General features: G+C 42.7%; 2 protein-coding genes across 5 annotated transcripts in view; one reads left to right on the top strand and one right to left on the bottom strand.

Annotated features, from left to right (window-relative positions):
* Positions 1-6,951, bottom strand: part of ptpn13 (protein tyrosine phosphatase non-receptor type 13) — a 112,229-nt gene extending 105,278 nt beyond the window's left edge. For all 4 annotated transcript variants that reach the window (XM_063210608.1, XM_063210609.1, XM_063210607.1 and 1 more), the window contains exon 1: positions 6,382-6,951. The gene's annotated coding sequence lies outside the window, so the exon portion shown is untranslated. The remainder of the gene's footprint in view (positions 1-6,381) is intronic.
* Positions 6,952-14,553: 7,602 nt separating this feature from the next.
* The window catches only part of mapk10 (mitogen-activated protein kinase 10), a 114,946-nt gene continuing 109,499 nt past the window's right edge, over positions 14,554-20,000 (top strand). The window contains exon 1 of the mRNA XM_063210619.1: positions 14,554-14,787. Coding sequence (XP_063066689.1) covers positions 14,785-14,787 — 3 coding nt within the window. The 5' untranslated portion in view covers positions 14,554-14,784. The remainder of the gene's footprint in view (positions 14,788-20,000) is intronic.

Genomic DNA, 20,000 nt, shown 5'->3' on the forward strand with positions numbered 1-20,000 from the left:
TGTTTGCTTCCTGACAAAGTGGGAGGAGTTCCCGATTTTTCGGGAGCTCAGAACGCACTTGCATTGCTCTTGACCTGACAAGTAGAAACCCTGAAGGTGTTGCGTCACTAGGAGGGCACGGCCTGGCTAGAAATAGCCCTGAAATGTTGGTGTTAAGCATTCCTGCCAACTGCATCACAGCGATGTTAATGACGAGAGCATGATGTCATTTCAGGGAAATGGGGGAAAAAGACAAGTGCATGTCATTCAACTAGACTATCGGGACCAGAAACAATTCTGCCTAGGCTCAAGAGGACAGCCCTGAACAGAAGCAACACACTATGTGTGACAGGCTCTGCCGTGGTCCAATGGTAGGGCACTGGGTTACTACGCCGGCAACCCGGGTTCGATTCCGGCCTGGGTCATATGCCGATACTTCCCACCGTCTCTCCCTCCCCACTCGCTTCCTGTCTCTCCTCCACTATCCTGTCAAAATAAAGGCAAAAAGCCCTTTTAAAAAAACGATGAAAACCGTGAAAACAGACATGTGACAACTCACAGTATTCCACCCCTTTCTCTTGTTCCACCACATTTCATGTGGGAGGAAAAAGCATTTGAGAACAAGTTTCTGGTACAACTCTGACTCATTGACAGGAAGGGATGGAGAGAACAGATAGGAAAAAAAGGACACTTCAGGGACTTCACTAACAGTTCTCTGTTATATCTTCATGGACATGGTGGTCTGCACAGAGCCAGGGTTCATGCTAGGGATGCAAACGATGAATCGAATCGATCAATGCGTTAATCGATTAAAAAACATTAATCGCAATTAATCGACAATTCAACTAAGACAAGAAACCCAGGTGAAATGGGTATGTGAAGAGTGTGTGTGAAGTGGGGTGTGAATAGTTGGAATATTTAAATCACCTTTGGATTAAAGAATTGAAATAGAATTAATTTAAATGTGGTATATTATCTCAATATTTCATTAACATTTTTAGATTTAGTAGGTTTTTTTTAGAAACATTGAGGTTTCGGGGGGGAAACGCCGCTCATCAATTAGTCGTAAGTCGATCGATAAGGCTATCAACTAATGATTAATGAATTAATCGATAATTTGCATCCCTAGTTCATGCTCACTACAGGCTCTTTTCCACTGCTGGTTTTCTGGTAGGCCTACAGCTCTACACAGCGTGATTGACCGCCACTTTTTGCTTTTTTTTGATTGAGCTGTGTCGCGACTAATCAAAAAGCAAAAAAGTGGCGCCCGAGTCGCGCCGACAAGAGCTGTAGGCCTGGCCTACCAGAAAACCAGCAGTGGAAAAGAGCCTTACTTTTACTGTGCTTCAGCAAGCGTATCTGCACAGCATATGTGCCCATCTTCAGACAACTTTCATGGCTGCTGAAGTGAATACAAACGGATGTCTGAATGAAAAACGGGAATAGCAGATCAACGTTACAGGCCCCCACAAAAGTGGTTTTAAAAACTTAACCTCAATGTTTGGAGAAATTGGAGTCAAGAAGAAGAAGAAAATCGTGATGATGAAGAAGAAGACTGTTTGGATAAACATGGTCAGTGTCAGGTGTGTGGGTAAAATTCCCTCTTTTCAAGTCTGTCAATTCTCATGTCGTTGTCTCCTATCCTCAATCCCTCCTTCTCTCCTCTCGACTCCTTCAAAGTCCTCTCCTCTCCTCTCCTCTCCTCCCCAGTCCACTCCCCTCCTTACTCCCCATGGAGCTCTTGCCCAAACCAAACCCTCATTGGCTTAAGCTCTCCCGCCCATTCATGTTAATCACTTCGTTGCCATGTGTACCGTGACATGCAGTGCATGGGTCTCGTTGCTAAACCACTCAATCCCCACCCCCCACCACCCACCCCCCATCATATCCCACTGATTGAGTCCACGCTACCCAAGCACACTCACACGAGGGTGAGGGTGTGTGTGTCTGTGTGTGTGTGTGTGTGTGTGCCTGTGTGTGTGTGCCTGTGTGTGTGTGCCTGTGTGTGTGTGTCTGTGTGTGTGTGCCTGTGTGTGTGTGCCTGTGTGTGTGTGTCTGTGTGTGTGTCTGTGTGTGTGTCTGTGTGTGTGTGTGTGTCTGTGTGTGTGTGCCTGTGTGTGTGTGCCTGTGTGTGTGTGTGCCTGTGTGTGTGTGTGCCTGTGTGTGTGTGTCTGTGTCTGTGTCTGTGTGTTGTTCTTCAAGCCAAACCCCATTTTCCTTTCAGTGCCTGTTAACACCAAGGTTCCAAAGCCTCAAATAATTTCTGATGAACACAAGTACACAATAAAACTTTGCGGCATACAGTAGAGCGAAAAAAAGATTATTTTATCGAATGTTCCAAAACAGTCGTGATTTGGACATAGATGGCGTCACGTCCTTAGAACATGACATCATTGCCTTAGGTTGATGTCATTGCATACAATACACTACAATACAACCTGAATTTATATAGCGCAATATCACAACTGAAGTGGTCTCAGAGCGCTTTCAAAATACACATACACACACTACACTTTTCCCATTCACACACCAGCTCTGGAGGCTGACGCATAGCGCCAATTGTCCAGGGTTCATGTGAGAAGGTGCATTATACATACACAAGCAGACACACACACACTCACACAGCAGCTCTGGAGGCTGCCGCACGGTGCAAATTGTCCAGGGTTCGTATGAGAAAGTGCAACATACACACATGCATAGCCCCATTTTCTTCATTGCGGTGAACACCAAGCCTTCAAAGCATCATATCATTTATCAACAACTACACAACATATCAACATAGGAGTAAAAATAAGACCACAACAGAGTATAAAAGTAAGGCCACTTCCAAAGACAAGACGACATCACTGCCTTAGGGAGATGACATCACGTATGGTAGTTAGCCTTCTTGATCAACCAGCCATGGGGTCAAAGTTCACTTCCTGTTCATGCCGCAACAGAACCTGTAAATCACGACACGCCAAAGGCTGCATGACGCAGCAACTCACGACAGGTCTGAATTTGCCTCCTTGTTTACATGACAAGACAAGAAAAGTCTACACAGACAAGAGGCGAGGCAGTGGCAGACGCACTTTCAGCGATAATACAGAGCACTGTGAATGCTGAATACAGAATACAGCTGTTAAGGATTTGGCCTTTTCTCTGACAGAGGCATTAAGTCAAATGCATTCGCTAGGTAGGTTGGGTTATAAATTCAGGTTGCACAATCAAGGTCTTGGCATTCACTGTGGCCTATTTTACGCAACAGTGCCAGTTCACTACATAGCCTTTTTTTAATAACTTTAATATCTAGTTGAACTCAAAGATAATCATGGTGCTCATGCAATAAATCACAGGCACTTAACACGTTTCTTATCCATGTAATGTCAAAACAAAGACTAAAAAATCTGCTTCAGTGCAACACTAATGGGCCTGGACAATTCATCTGCCTCGTGCCACAGCCCACCACCACCATCAATGTTGCCAGATTGGGTGGTTTCCCGCCCAATTGGGCTGCCTAGGAAGGCCGTCTGCGGTTAAAAATGGGCCAAAAGGTCATTTAGGCGGGGTTTTTTTTTAACAAATTTTTGGCCATAGAAATCAATAGAATTTAGTTCAAGTTGGGTGGGATTTAGTGCTTCCAGGCGGATTTTGAGCACATTTTGGGCTGGAAATCAGTCTCATCTGGCAACCTTGACCACCATAGTCTGTCCGACACCAACAAGACAGACCCGGGTACAACCATAGACAAAAACCCTGGAAAATCCCATGCTGCTTTGCAGAATCGTTCTGATCTGAAAGGCATGGAAACCTTCACTGAAATCTTCACTTGAGTTTGGGAACAAAACCACAGAATGGGGGAGGCAGGGCAATACATATTATTAGACAGGCAGAAGGTTGTTTACAGATCCACCATGTTGAAACCAGGCGCGAAACCAGCTTTCCATCAAGCTTTAGATCAGGGGTGGGGAACCTATGTCTCGAGGGCCGTATGCAGCCCTTGATGTCGTTTTATCCGCCCCCCGATATAATTTTAATGTTATTCAGCTTCACATAAAATATGACATGTTTTGTAAAGGAATCTTAGAAAATGCATTTGCAATACAAATAAGTTATATTCAGGGAACCTAGAGAAGGTGGTGCTTGTTTAAAAGGTGGCTGCCTTGAATATCAGGCCTAAAGTGAAGGGTAAAATCCTGGTTTGTGTTCATAGTACAGCCCTCAGAGGACTTTTACGGCCCTCGGATGAATTTGAAGTGGCCCTTCGAATGAAAAAGTTTCCCCACCCCTGCTTAGATAGTACTTTAAATAGTTAGACCAACCTGCTCTACGAGAAAATGAGTAGATGGTCGCCACGCCAGACTATCTCTCACTTCTGATAAAGTCTCACGATAGCCAGGCTAACAGTCCTCCACCACCATCCCGGTGTGTCCCGACACTGACCCCGCAGAGCAGACCAGGAGACAACTATAGACAACACTGGCTGGCACCCAACTATTCTGACTAAGAGATTCCAGAGATGCGACCAAAATAAACAGGCGGTTCCTGTGTAACAAGAGGCCTGTTTGAGAACACCTATGTTGACCAGGGCAGACTCAGAGCAGACAGGCCTCAGGACAAGCCGGGAGGACCTGAGTGAGTTGGTTGAAAAGGGGAAAGAGAGAGAGAGAGAGAGAGAGAGAGAGAGAGAGAGAGAGAGAGAGAGAGAGAGAGAGAGAGAGAGAGAAAAGATAACAGCCATGTTTGCCACCCATCTATCATCGAGTCTCTAAGTGATTCATCTGGTTCTTCCACTGCGAGAAGAACTGCAGCCACAAGGGGTGGACCTCATTGGCCAGTGACAGGTCAGTCAGTCAGTCTCAGAGGCGATCTTCCAGAGGCCCCCATGAAATGCCTTAGCATGCCTCACAGCACATGCATACAAAAGCCCTCTTGCCTTGCTATGCGACTTTCAATCATCTACACATGTTAAAGAAATCATCCCCTGGTGTAACTTGGAGGGCAACCACAGTAGAACTGGGTAACTGACTGGTTTGCTTAGAAAACTGAAGCTTCAGCTGGGTTAACCCTCTGAGGTCTAAGGCTTTTCAGAGGCTTTTAGGCTGCTTGCACCACCCTGACATTTTCAAGTATTTTAATTTCATATATATATATATTTGGAACCTGGAAGGTCTGAGGTTTCTAATGGTGTGACTTATACGTTTCAATGACAAAAACTCACAGAGTTACAGATTTGTTTTTGGAGACCAATGGCACTGGGACCTCAGAGGGTTAATGCTTAACAGAAGACTTCTTGGGTGCATCATTGCCATCTATTAACACATGCAGAGTCCACCTTATACCCGTTACATTTCTCTCTACATATTTAAAACGATTCAGGTAGGTGAAATACAGCAAGTCTGTGTCTGAATCCATTTTTGGGCTCAGACGTCAGGTTCACATACCACAACCACAGCTTATGTCCATCAATTAATTAGTGATTAATTAATTAGTGAACATTAGTCTTAGGTCATCCACTAAAACGAAAAAGTATACAGGCCTACATTTCATCCATACAATAGTGGTTGCACCACCCTGACGTGTGCTACTTCTAAAACGTCATTGACCCATCTCTCTCCTGCCTATAATCAGTATTATGAAATATTAGATCAATACTAAGTAGCCTACTGACTCTTAGAGCTTCTGGTACTGGGTTGGCTTTGCCTTGTCAACATCAAGCAGATCTAGCCTGATCTGAAAAGTGCATGCAGCAAGATCTTAGAATAAACCAGCTCTGTCAAGCGAGCGACGTCTAACCCTGACACATAAGTTCTAGTGAAGGTGCAAAGAAGAAGAAATTCACGTTTTAAGTTACATTGTGACAACTCCGACTTGTTCACTGATACATGAGTGGTGCAAATCGATGATCACATCCTTTCTGTGCTGTATACAATGACATAGAAGCCAGTACAACGTTACTATGTTATACTGTAACCGTTACAGTATAACATACTGCAGTTCTCCACAATAAGGGACGATCAAAACAGACCAACATCAAAATATAGCATACGCCATTCAAGTTGCGCAGCTGCATATTTTTGTTCTTTTCCCCCACCGATACTTTCTTTCTAAACTGTTACAGAGACTCGCGCTACTGCATTCACTTGCATTCCATTCTGGACCATATTACGCACGGCTTTTGCTGGTAGTGCACGGCACATAGTAGCCTACCCAAAGCACGTCAACAGGTATACGTTTACCTTTCACATTTCTTTACTCTGCCTTCTCGTTATAGACTAATAAGACTATTCTGGGTGAGATTTCAAACTAGAAATCGATGTAACGCTAGCTACCATTACTTTTTAGCCAAAGTTAGGATAGAACGCCGCTGGAAACGCCAAACACTTCCCAAGATGTTTACTACACTACAGTGAGCCAACTTACCTGGAAGTTATCAAAACAAGGTAATATCAGGTGCTCCAACTAGAAAAGTGCCAACAGGCAAGTAGGCACAGCATCACATCCACAGTGAAACATCTGAAATAGGAGGGCAGGATTGCTGAAATGGCAACAGGTTTCTTTCGCAAGCGCCTACTACTCCTCGACCACTCGGTTTTCCATCAATTCCAGTTTCGAAGAACTCCACGGTACTCCATGTAACCAAAACAGGGCAAAATAGAGAAAAGCTAAAATAGGGTAAAAACAAAACTCTTACTAAAGCGGGGAGAGAGCAGTTTCTGCCTCTCTCGTTTGACGAACAGTTACCATTATCCTCCGAAAGGCACTCTCTCCTGACTGTTCGCCCGGGCTGACTGGGAGTAACCAGACACCTTTCTGCCAACGCTCATTGGCTCTCTGCAGACGAGCAGGAACCGTCACATAAGCAACACGAGGCGTCACTATAGAAACCCTCTCTCTACAGGGAGGAAAATACCACGAAAAGTTGTTATAGTTAGGTAGGCCTCTATGGTTTTGCGGAGATGGTGTTTCTCTGGGCTTAGTTACCAGTCAACATGGCACTGTGCGGAGTGAGCGTACTGTCAGGGGACGAAAGGCTAACAACTCTGAGGCAGGGCTATTCATCATAGCAGATTATTCTCTCCACAATAACAGGCGATGCAAGTTCCTTATTGCATCCAAGGGAGCTCTGTCCACGCGCTCTCCCCCTTCAGGACATTATGCGCAGTAGCCTAGATTGCCATAGCTGGATATTGTCCATTCTACCAAGTAATGGACAAACATCTGCAGGGGACATACTAATTCTAATCTAATTCATGTTTTGCCCTAAGGTGTTAGATAAACTAAATGTAGATAGGCTACAGTTTTTTTCATCCAGTCTAAACCCACATCATTAAGTAGGTGGTAGGCCTAGTAGAATGGAAACTTTCCAATAACTCATTAGGCTTTCCAAGAACTCATTTCATAATAAATGCAACAGTGAAATTAAATCAGTGAATAGCATACTTTTCCTTCTCTCTGTGCAAGCTTGAAGAACCATAGGACAGGACCTGCCATGAAGCAGTGTGTCCACACCGATTACATGACTAACAGGGGAAAAATGAAGTTTTACACCACAAATAGTAGGGTACAGAGGAACAAAATGTCACCCTCTGACTGCTACACAGCTCCAGCTCCACGCTTTTCTCTCTCAGAAACATAATCCAGAGCCCCAGAATGCTCGCTATTTTAAAACACAGACCGCAAGATTTTCTCTTTTTTTCCCTCCCCTCTCTCTCTCTCTCTCTCTCTCTCTCTCTCTCTCTCTCTCTCTCTCTCTCTCTCTCTCTCTCTCTCTCTCTCTCTCTCTCTCTCTCTCCTTTCGTCCCAGAATAAGGGAGGAGGAGGCAGAGGAGAGGAGAGGAGAGGAGGGGGTAGGAGGCATCATTCTAGTAGACGTGAACTTAACTTCCCCAAGTTCAAAGTTCTCTGCTGAGGGATTTAGTTGAGCGTGGCACGAGTGGAAAAACAGCCACAAACTCTGCCATTGTTTGTGCACTTCAACCCACACCTCAGGCATTTACAGCTTTGGTTTTACAACTTTCTTTATCTCGTGATAGGTGTACAGTATAGTACACACAATATTTATATAGTCTGCTGCAAGGGAGAGAGAGAGAGACAGAGAGAGAGAGTCATAAGAGGGACTGAGAAAGAGTTCACAGAGAGAGTGAGAGAGAGAGAGAGCAAAACAGTAAACAAAGCCTTCAAAAGGCGAACACAAAAGTTTCTCCATGAAAACCACATGTGTGTGAAGAGACGTCTAAGAGAGGCAAGTGGCCCTGCCTATCCAGTGGGGCGAGAAGGTGAGCTCCCCCTGCGGGGGTTGGCTCTGGCCACGGGGTGGCGTACACTAAGCCACAGGCCAAGGTCAGTCCAAATCTCCGTAGGGATACCGGAAGGAAGGGGGTGGAGGTGGAGGTGGAGGTGGAGGGGTAGCTGGAGGAGGTGGAGGTGGAGGGGTAGCTGGAGGAGGCATGGGTGCAGTAGTGGTGGTGGAGGTGGGGGTGGGTGGGCATGAGGTGTAGGCCAGGCCAAGCGAGATTGGTGGCTTCAGTAATTGCTGGCTTTGGCTTTGCAAATGTGCTTCCTACTGCACTTTTGTAGCAGCTCAGAGGGAGGGGATAGCTAAAAGGAGGGGGGCGGGGGGGGGGGGGGGCGGGGGCGGGGGGGGGGGTGGTGGGGGGGGGGGGGGGGGGCGGGGGGGGGGGGGGGGGGGGGGGGCAGAAACGAATGAAAATGCCCCTCACCCACGACCCCCTCCCAAAAAAAGAAAAAGAAAAAGGTGGCTAAATGGAGAAGTTTCAGCAACAGCAGAAGACCTGCTGCACCGCCGTCTAGTATGTCTGCAGTCAGCCTGTTGTAAGCTGCTGAACAGGCCCTTTACTGTTCTTTTCCCCTTTTTGCTCTCTCAGCAAAATGCAACAAAAAAAAAAAATCTCAACAAAGTTTAATCTAGTGGACCTTTTCTCCAGCTGCACACATTTCTCAAACCACAGACTGTACCAGCCAGAACCAGTTTTACAGGCAAAAAAATGTGGAGAGTGAACAAGAACATGCGTTTATATTGGCCATGTTATGGAAACCATATAGAGTTTTGACACGTCAAACCAATGTGTTTAATTAGACCTGTATGTTTTTGGTCTTGTTTACCAGCACACACAGTACGTCATAATATCACTCTACTTTTTGAAATGTAATGTGCCGTAGTGGTTTAAGCATTGTGTCGTGCAATGTGCACAAGCATTAGTTCTAGGTCTACAATAATTGAACCTTATACACTGCTCCACCCACAGATAGACATAGTCTAGTTCCATTTTCCAACTCAAGCTTCGTGAACTGGAGAGGCAGCACTAAACCACAAGCCACAAAGCATAACCACACATCTTCATATGTTTTGTCAATATTTTTCCCCACACTGAAACAATAGGCCTACATAATATATCAATTATACATTAAGTAAACATGTTTAATTATTCCAAATCTGATATGGTATTCTGGATACATTTGAATATACACATGACCACCACATCTGTCCTTAATCTTGCTGGCCCCTTTGATTTTTTTTTCCTCTTCAAAGAATTTCTTTCTCAGGAAGTACTTCTGCCCCAACTACTTCCTTCCCCTGGCTGGCTGACTTGCAGGGGACATTTCTGAGGTTCTGTTCTCCCTCTAGCGGCCAATGTATGCAATGACAGCTAAACATGGCAGGCTTTTAGTAGGCCTACACTGCCTCTGATATTATATGGCATTGTGTGATTTCACAAGGATTCTTGGTAGAAACTGTCTCAATACAATTGTGTATTTTTTTTTTGTTCCTTATTGGTTTGTAAGCTGAGGAATCAAAGCAAACTTTTGAAATTTCGCCAACAGAGTGAAAACATATTCCATAGACGGAGAGTACACATATGCTCTTTTGTTAATTCCTATATTTTATTTTCATCTACTGCTTAGCAGATTTTCCCCTTTCCTTTCCAGAAAGCCATTATGTCTTTCGAGACAGCCAGTATGTATTATTTTTCACAAACCACATTGGCCTTTCCTTTGTTAGGGTAAATAAGACATAAAAACCCTAAGGCTACGAATATGTCCCTCTCAGGAATCTGTCAGAGGTGACATCTTTGGCAGAACCACCACATGCACAAGAACATCAGTAATTTGTCTTTCAAAGTAATTTGAAGAATATTTTTTGCATATTCCAACTGTGCAAAATACAGTCTCTTTGGAAAGGCACCAAGCCTTTATAAGCACAAGATTTGAAATGAGAGTGTTCTAATCTCCTCTTATCAACACATCCATAAAGCTGTGTTGGTTCAATGCTTATTAAAGTATGTTGATGATGGACATCTTAATGTCATCTGTGTCTTCCTCACTTATTGAGCGAATAGTTCTGGTAGCCTACATTTAAAAAAAACCTATGTATATTAGTCGTCGTTACCCATATTATCATGGCATGATGTCACACCACTCACCACAGCACACAGCGCTCAACAACAAAATTCAACCTTTGGATTTAGTTTCACAATAGTGTAAAGTCGTAGAGTAAAGCAGACTAGTAGAGGAGAGGTAGCCTACTGTTATATCAGAGATTCTTTAAGTATAGAGATATGCCAACGTAATAGGTGTCTATGGGCACCTAACGCGACCAGGTTCCGGTCTGCCGGGCCGTTCCGGGCCGTGTCATAATGCTCCTACAATGAATAGAACAGTCCTTAGGTCTGCCTAGGTCTGCCTAAGGGGGGCCATAATAGAACCAGGAAACAATGGGCCAATGGAACCTCTCTCTCTCTACTTTCTCTGGTTATATTGTCTGCACTATTCTGTACGTCGTCACATAACATGTAACCATGGGCATGACAGCCAATGCAGAACTTTACTAGTCACTGCATTGCTCACTTATGTACATCAAAAAGCCCATTGCAGTGGAGATGTGGCACCCTGGGCTAGTATACTGAGTTATTACGCAGGGGATGAAGGTTCGATTAAGGCCCGAGGTAATTTCCCTGACCTTTATGCATCTCTCACCCCACTCATCTCCTGTCTCTCTCACTGTCCTATCTGAATAATAAAGGTGTGAGAGCCCAGAATGAATAAATAAATTAATGAATTAATGAATTAATAAGTAAATAAGTAAATAAGTAAATAAGTAAATAAGTAAATGAGTAAATAAGTAAATAAGTAAATAAATAAATAAATGTTATTGCAGTGAAAGCAAGCCCTGGTTGCAAACAGCTTATTGGGGAAGAAGAATGACATAAAACATGTTGTGTCTCAGTTCATCACTTGATTTTGAGGTCCAAGCTCATTTTATAAAGTGGACACAGTCTATCAACCAACTTCAAACATCAAACAATGACATAGGCTACATTACATTACACTTAATTGACACTTTTATCCAAAGTGGCTTACAGTTACAGCAATATGAGGTTAGAGGCCTTGCTTGATGGCACTTCAGTCATGGATGGAGGTAGGAAAGGTAAGTGTGGGACTGAAACCGGCAACCCTCTGATCTTAAGTCCACCTCCCTATCCACTATGCCGCGGCTGAAAGTCATAAATATTGTGAATTCAGGTAAATTGGGCCACTTTTTTTTGCATATAAGTCAATGACCCAAAGTGGCCCAATTAACCTGAATTCACCATTACAACATGTCAAGTGGTCATTACCGGGTGAGAGGCACTTCAGAATTTGCTTTGCCACCCTGAATTACAGTGCAAATATGAAATCTAGAGTAAGATTATTTTTCTAGTTTGAAGTGAAAAAAAAAACCATCTAGGCAAAAAAAAGGTAAAAAGGTAAAAGGTAAAAAAAATCACTTAATAACTAGTTTTGAACTACAACTAGACTGTTTACACTGTTTAAAAGACATTTGCCAGTGGGGCAAGTTTTTTTTTTTCTCGGTTAGATTTTTTCACTTGTTTGTTCCAAGCAATATTTGTGTATGATGGGCTGTCTGCCCAGGTCTTTTTTGGTCCCAGTGCAACCCTGGTTCTCTGTGAGTGGCAAGTCCGTATGTCAACCAAAAAGGAAAATTTCTCGTCTTTCCTTCGGAATTCATAAATTGTCTATTCTACTACTCCAAAAATGGTCACACAAACTCTTTTGTCATTTAGACTTCACCTACCTCCACACACCTTTACTCTTGTAACATGCAGAATTTGATGGGCATTTTACCTGTGACAACAGACTGCACAAAAACATGGATAAACCAATCAGCAGACTGATTTTTTTCTTGCAGTCTCGCAATATCATTCGGAATGCGCTGCACACATTTTTGCTTTAAACTCTTGTGGTAGTTAATTTGTTAAATGGAGGATTTTATTTATTTTCTTGCAGGGTAAATTAATATCTTTCAGAAGTTTAAGGATCTGCTACCCTCATTTTACTGTCCTCCTTTAGGTGCTGTCTGGACCAAGGATTATATAGATAGGATGGCTTACTTACATCATCAGAGCGTAGTATGGTATGGCCGCGAGGGGAGTCACTTTCTTCTTCTACGGTCAGTACTGGTAAGGTAAAGTGTAATGCCACAACCACTAGGGTTGGAGTGTGGAACAGGTCATAAGACACAGTGAATGTTTGTCAGCTGTCCTTAATTATCCCCCACAATTAATGCTGACCAACACTTAATTTGGCCACAAACTGAACATTGATAACCAGACATCCACTTTTGACTTTCAGAGTTTCCGGTGTCACACTTTTTATCCATTATGGCGTCGCATCCACTGCCAATGCGCACCGTGTCTTCCGCCCCCGTACTACATCATGGCCAATGCCTTTTCCAGCATGAGAGCGTTCTTATCCATTCTACGCTCTTTGATTTGGACTGCTCCCTTGCATGATCTTTTAAAAAGCATTTTTTGGGGCTTTACAAGCCTTTATTGTTTTCTCTCAGACAGGATAGTGAAGCGGAGACAGGAAGTGAGTTGGGAGAGAGAAATGGGGAGGGTCTGGCAAAGGACCCGGACGGGGAATCGAACCCGGGTTGGCCGCGTAGTAGATGAGTGCCCTACCATATCAGCCATGTTAGAGCTCCCTTGCATGATTGAGGGAGGCATACATCGAGTGTCTTGTACTACTGTGCAATGTGGTGTGTTGTGACATAAGATACTTTCCCAGTGGGACTTTCACTTTCATGTTTTCCCAGTTGAACATTAACATTCTTTTTATAGGTTGAGACACTTTAACCCCCAAATCCTAATCACTCATCACATTCATAAATACACCCACAACCTGTGCTCTTATTGATATGTGTATGCCAGAATTTCTACTTAAAGGTGTATGCCACTATTTTGGGGCTTAATACAGTTAAAATCGTTGGCTGGGGTTTATAAAGGTGGTAAAGTGTCTTATTTTTCATGTGAAGCGTTGTCTTGCTTTAAGACAAATTAAAAGAGGGAGTATGTCGCTAAGCTAGTGAAAGTCAATGCATCCATGTAGCATTGCTACATGCTACACGAATCCATTGACTTTCACTAGCTTAGCGACATGCTCCCTCTTTTAACTTGTCTTAAAGCAAGACAACGGCTTACATGAAAAATAAGACACTTTACCACCTATATAAACCCTGGCCAAAATAGTGGCATACTCCTTTAAGCTGACGGAGAGTAACCTATTGTATAACTATCAATACTGAGTAAAAGCGCTACAGTGGTGCTTGCTTGACCAAGGTCAAGCTGACTAAGGTCAAACAGGGTGATTTGCACAAAAATCAATAACATCTGCGTCCCAACCATAACTCCAGAATTAACAATCTACTATATGCCTTGTATAGAAACAGAAGCAAATATAGATGCACCATATTCTCATGTAATTGGATTTGATTTGACATAAGTTGACATGATTTGTTTGTGGAATGGCTTGTAGCTCAGGGTTTGTATTCCTCGGAATATGATTTACTTTCAATAAATTCTCACTGTGGGCTTGAGGCCCTCTGGGATTCTGGTAGTTCACTTGATTGCTTACACAATTGTGCCTTTTGTGGTTTTCTTTTCTATTTTTTAAAGACATTCGATTCTTAATCAATTATAGCAACTATTCTAGGATAACCTCCAGTTCAGACATTATTTTCAAATAGACTATAGTGTGTACAATACATATTGTGCTTTTCAAATGGACTGTCCTGTTATTGTGTAGAATGCTGTACTAATTGTTTTATTTCATTCCTTGTATCTTCCTTTATTTTGATAACGTGCTGATATTAGCCGGCAGTTCCGAGGGAAGGCATCCATCTCTAAGAAAAATGTTATCAAAAGGCATCTCTTCGGGATGGCAGGCAGAATGGGGGGAGGCGGGTACATGCACTGCCGCTCCTCCCACCTCCTGCAAGCATGCTGCCCTCTTGCGCGTGAGCGGCGCTTTGGCTGGAACACTGTGGTGGAACAGAGCGCAGCGTGCGCGCTCTCTCTCTCTCTCTCTCTCTCTCTCTCTCTCTCTCTCTCTCTCTCTCTCTCTCACACACACACACACACACACACACACACACACACACACACACACACACACACACACAAGGGACTGCTGTGGGCCTTGACGTCACGTGTGCTCCTTTCTGTTGCTACAGCAACCCATTTCCCTAAGCCCTTTTCCTACCTCTCCTCTGCTAGGCTCCACAATGGTACAGCCAGCATCACCCTGCACGATGGTTTCAAGGCGGTGAGCGAGGAGTGATTCAGCATCGCAGTCTCCGCTTTCAGACCCCCTTTTTATTTCTCGGTGCTTCTTTTATTTTGTAGCCTACATTCGTGCAGTGAATTCACGCCCCTCACCGAGGTTTGCAAATGATGTCGTCTGTCGGGATGTTTTGAACAGGACTGTCACACCGGACTGTGGATTGTGGTCAGCTGGCACGGAATGGTAGGTTCTCAGGATGATGTTGATGCGGGGAAGCTGCTGAAGGGTGGGGTGATGCATATTGATCGCTGCGAAGGTTAATGAAGTCGACCATGTCCATGTAAAAAAGAACAGTGAGAATAATAAGTGCGCACATGCGACTGCCTATGCGCAATCTGTGTTATTTGCTGCACAACAGCAACTATGAATCAATATTTTATTATTTCGTTTGGTGTGGCTGAATGTCCCTGCGACTGAGATCTGACAGAGCACAGGAGGAGAGCCTTGTTTTCGCGCTACTGTAGCAGCACCGTAGCTACTGTCCCTGCACCTAACGGCTACAACAACAAACAGCCAAATTACTTAATTATTATTTTGATGACACTAATACAGTTAGGGACAAGTAGGCTATTGCCAACTATTGCAGGCTACGTTGCCCAGGTGCATCACAAACCAATGCAAAGGCACAAACGCAGCTTATGCTATATTTTGGCTTTGCGCATCTGATTGGGGTCACAGGAGGAGGCTCTTGCAACGAGGTGTTCCTTCCATTAAACATCTCCCTGTTGGCCAAAAGTGGCTTATTTATCCTCTCCGGGGTTTGGTCTCAGGAAACTGTTGTGCGCATCCCTGGAACTAGATCCTAGCCTACTACATGTTTCATGTATTGCGACGATGTGCGTGCGACCCTTTTGGACGCTCTCTGGCATATTGGGCTATTTCTGTCGACGCAAACAATAAAAAATATTTCTCGAGTAGGTTACCATTGTCCAGACCAGAACACTGTACAACACTTTAACACCTGTCATACGCATATTATCTCGTGTAAATACGCGTTATGCTTTTTGTTACACAAGAGTCTCAATTGACGGGTTTAACGCTCCATAAAGATGCTATTGTTTGAATGGCTCAAAATATTTCAGTGCAAGGTATGGCCTATACCTGCTGTAGGTCTTTAGATGGTTAGCCAGGCTTTTTTATTGGCTGTGTCAGAGGAGAAAAAACCCTCACATAAACACACATTAGGCCTACTATTGATATGGCGACCGTCCCCGCACATTCCCAAAGCTTAGGGTACCATAATGGCACATTAATTGAACAAATATTTGTGCACTGATCTTGCCATGTGGCAGTGTTGGGAACACATTGGGCTTGTTTGAAATATCAAACCGAAAAACAGTCAATATTTTCATCATTGCTTTGAGATTTACAACCAGTCAGTTGAAAGGCACATACAACAGTGTAAATGTGGGTGCATAAAACCATACTTTTGTTGCTATGGTGGGGGATGTGGGATGGATTATTGAATAGTGAATTGGTATGTGAGAACATCCTGTGTCACACAAATTGATCTTTGCATTTATGAATATATGTATTTTTTAATAATTATTTTCCTGTATATTCATTTCCTTTGTAGTTTGAAGTGGCCACCATCTTGGAGTAAAAAACACGTGGCTAGACAAATGTTATTGGTGTAAATTCCAGGTCCCCATTGGCATGCCTGTGCTGTGCGTTCTCAAACAAGTTGCGCTGCAGTTGAGTTGTTTGGCCTGTCTTGGGGCATCATTCTCAGGAGGAGTCCCTTGGGGGCTAATTGCCAATTTGCCAGCTTTTCAGACTGGATTACCCAAATCACAATAAACTGCAAAAGGCCCCTGTGCGGTCGCACCAGTCATTGTAATTGGGGCAAAGAGACGGTTGATTCCCCAGTTGTTATGGAATTGTTTTGTCGAGTCAGTCAGTGTGTGATCGTTCAGAGGACATAATAGACAAAACGCGGTGAAAGTCATGAAGCTGCACACAAAAAACATCAACTGTGTTAAATGCACATAGCTGTGGCCGTTTCCACTGACAGTTCTATTGATTCCGATGGTGTTGCATGTGATCCAGCGATAGCAGTGCATTGTGGTTAAAGGGCCATTTACGTATACTCACCACCACTGGTGCAGAGTGTTGAATTAACACTGCATTTTTTACTGTGACTCATTCACTCCATCACTATCTTTCATGGAAGATTCTCAATCCTGCTGATGTATGATGATGTTTTGTTTTGCATGTGTGGAAAGATGACATTTTGTGACATTTAAACTTATCGTCCACGTCGCACTGCACATGTTGTTATGGGATACTTTGTACACACAGAAAATTATGCAGTGACAAATTAACACTTAAGTAGTCACATTTAGCACCTATAGTGTTGATCCCACACTCCAAGTGTTTAATGAACATCATCATTTGCTGTGTATGTATTTACGGTATCTGTACAAAATGTTACTGGCCACAAGAAAACATGCCTCAAGTAGGCCAGGGGGCATATTGAGTTAATCATAGATTCTGATTCTGCAGATACAACAATACCTTACACACTGGAATCGGGTAATATATGATGAATTTGAAACAGAGAAATCAGCTCTGAACATTTACCTGGCCCATAAAAAAATATGTAGTTACCCCTTTAAAGACCAAAAACATTGTTTTCCGAAACATTGGAGTAGCTCCTTCAAGATCTCAACTTGCACATTCTGCAAAAAAAAAAAAACCATGACCGTCACATGACAGAATATTAGCTCAAAGTTTCCTTCAAAAGTATCTCTCATAGTCAAGGGAGATAAAGCATGTAAGCAACTGGACTTGACCTTTGGGACTTGAAGATGTTTCCTTTATACATCCCCAAAAGAAAGTAAATAAAGAAGCACTCCTCAGATTTCTTTTTTCAATTTTAATCGCCTCACATCACAGACGTTTCGGGCTTACACCCTTCTTCAGTGTGAAATGGCGATTTTGGAAATCGCCATTTCACACTGAAGAAGGGTGTAAGCCCGAAACGTCTGTGATGTGAGGCGATTAAAATTGAAAAAAGAAATCTGAGGAGTGCTTCTTTATTTACTTTCTTTTGAGAATTGAGTTCATTCATTGATGAAGTTAAGCACCCAGTGTAAAAGATAAGAAGACAAGGTGTTGAGCGCGCTTCCTGATCTTTCTTTATACATTCCCTTCATTCAAAATGCTCCTCCAAGACTGGCCTGATGATTGTGTAAGATTGACACTAGCTACAGTAGCTAACCCATCATCTAACCAGCCCATCACCATGGATACAAAATGAAACATCTAGGGGCAGCCATGCCCTAATGGTTAGGGAGTTGAACTTAAGATCAGTGGGTTACAGGTTTTAGTCCTATCCTTACTTCTTCCTCTCTCCCTTCTGTGCCCTTGAGCAAGGCTCTAAACCCCACATTGATCTAGGGACAGTAACCAATGTCCTATAGCCTATCTTAATAATTAAGTCACTTTGAATAAAAGCATCGGTTATGTGCAATATAATATAATGTAATGGAAAGTGTAGTATGTAATGTAATGTAATGTAATGTAATGTATCTTCAAGCTAAGCTAATTTGACTACTGCAATCTGTATGAATGACAATCATTCCACACCTATTTGTCTCATGGTGGTTGCATTAGTCTAGCACTTGTCTACTATATTCCCCTTAGCTGGGCCTCAGGACATGCCTTGTTTAGTAATAGCAAAATGAATTGACAGCCACAGTTATTTTTGGTAAGTATTAAGTTGAGGGTTATTTAACAGGATTAGTCACAGTATGTTTTTTTTGTTTTTTTTGCCGTCATATTTTTAGCAGTATGGCCTGGTCGTGTGCATGGACTCAAGGCATTGGAACCTGAATGGTTTTTTTTTAAATTATTATTTAGGCTTATTAAAGTAATTTCATTACATTATTGAAATAGGCCTAATGCCAATGTACAGTGCCGCCAGGTACTATTGGCACCCTTGAAGTTTAAGTACATTATGGGACATATCTCCAGAAAACAAATAATATGGTCAACCATGATTTTTCTATAGATAGCTTGTGGTTGAAACTAAATATAAAAAATATCAACAGCATTAAATACTAAACTATGAGAGGGAAATAATTGAAGATGGTAAAGTTCCCGGGATCACTGGTATTGGCACCCTTTACTGGATAACATTTTGGAAACCTAATTTGACTCAATTATGGTAAATCGCAAATGGGAATCACCTTTGACTAATTGCTTTTGCCCATAGAACATGAATTAGGCAAGGAATTATGATATTTGTGTTTAAATAGCCACCTGTTACATCTTGTGTGTCTTTCACCAATCTGAAGACAGAGGAGCTGCCTGAGGACACCACAAATACTATTATTTACAAAAACAAGACCTCCAAATAATAAAAGGTCATCTCAAAAGACCTTGGTAAACCATTTTCAACACTGTGTTGTGTTATTCAGAAATCTGCCAAACATGGAGCTGTAAAGAACATCCTTGGATGTGGGGGGTAGAGGAAGATATTATGATACAAGTCTTTGGAAGTCGGTGCAAATAATGAAAAAACACAGGGACTGACATCTACAGACCTGACGGTCAACTTTGAACTGTTCTGGGTAGTTTTTTTCAATAAGCACCCCGTGTTAAACACTACACAAAGTAGTGCCTTTTGGTTGGAGAGCAAGGCAGACCACATTGCTTAATAAAAGTCATAACAGGGAACACCTGACGGCTGTATGAAAAAATACAGGCCTAGCACAGCCCTTTTGAGAATGTTTTAAGGTCAGATGAAGCAATAGCACAGTTTTTCAGTGACTCACACAAACAGCATGTTTGCATACTCTGCAAGAAAGTCTTTAAGGAAAAGGACACCCTACCAAAAAGCAAGCATGGTGTCCGATCCATAATATTATGTCACCCCATTGTTGCATCAGGTATTGGAGGATTTGACCGTATCACAGGTATCATGACAGGCATCATGACATGACAGGTATCATCATTTACAGTAAAATGTGTAACCATGGCAAGAACACTTGGTTTGAGTTGAACATCATGTGCACTCCAGAAAGACAAAAACCCAAAGAACACAACCAAATGCACAGTGGATTGGTTGTAAAAATGAAAGAACACAGTCATTGATGAAAACCAAAACCTTCAGAGGCTGCCATTGCTGTCTAATAGTGTGCAATTAACCCTTGAAGGAGGGGTGCCAATATTCCTGGACATGCCCTTTTAAATGTTTTTGCTTGAAATTACAAAATGCACTTGGAAATAAATACTTGGCAATTCCAAATATCTTATAATGTTCAATTAAAAGATCCTGATGGTAAAAGTTGTGTATATTTCCATTTATTTCTGGATATATTGCACAATTTGTAAATAAAATTAAGGGGTGCCAATACTAACTGGCGGCGCTGTATGTTATGGTCCTATAG

The sequence above is a fragment of the Engraulis encrasicolus genome, chromosome 11 (genome assembly GCF_034702125.1).
Source record: "Engraulis encrasicolus isolate BLACKSEA-1 chromosome 11, IST_EnEncr_1.0, whole genome shotgun sequence".
Lineage (NCBI taxonomy): Eukaryota > Metazoa > Chordata > Actinopteri > Clupeiformes > Engraulidae > Engraulis > Engraulis encrasicolus.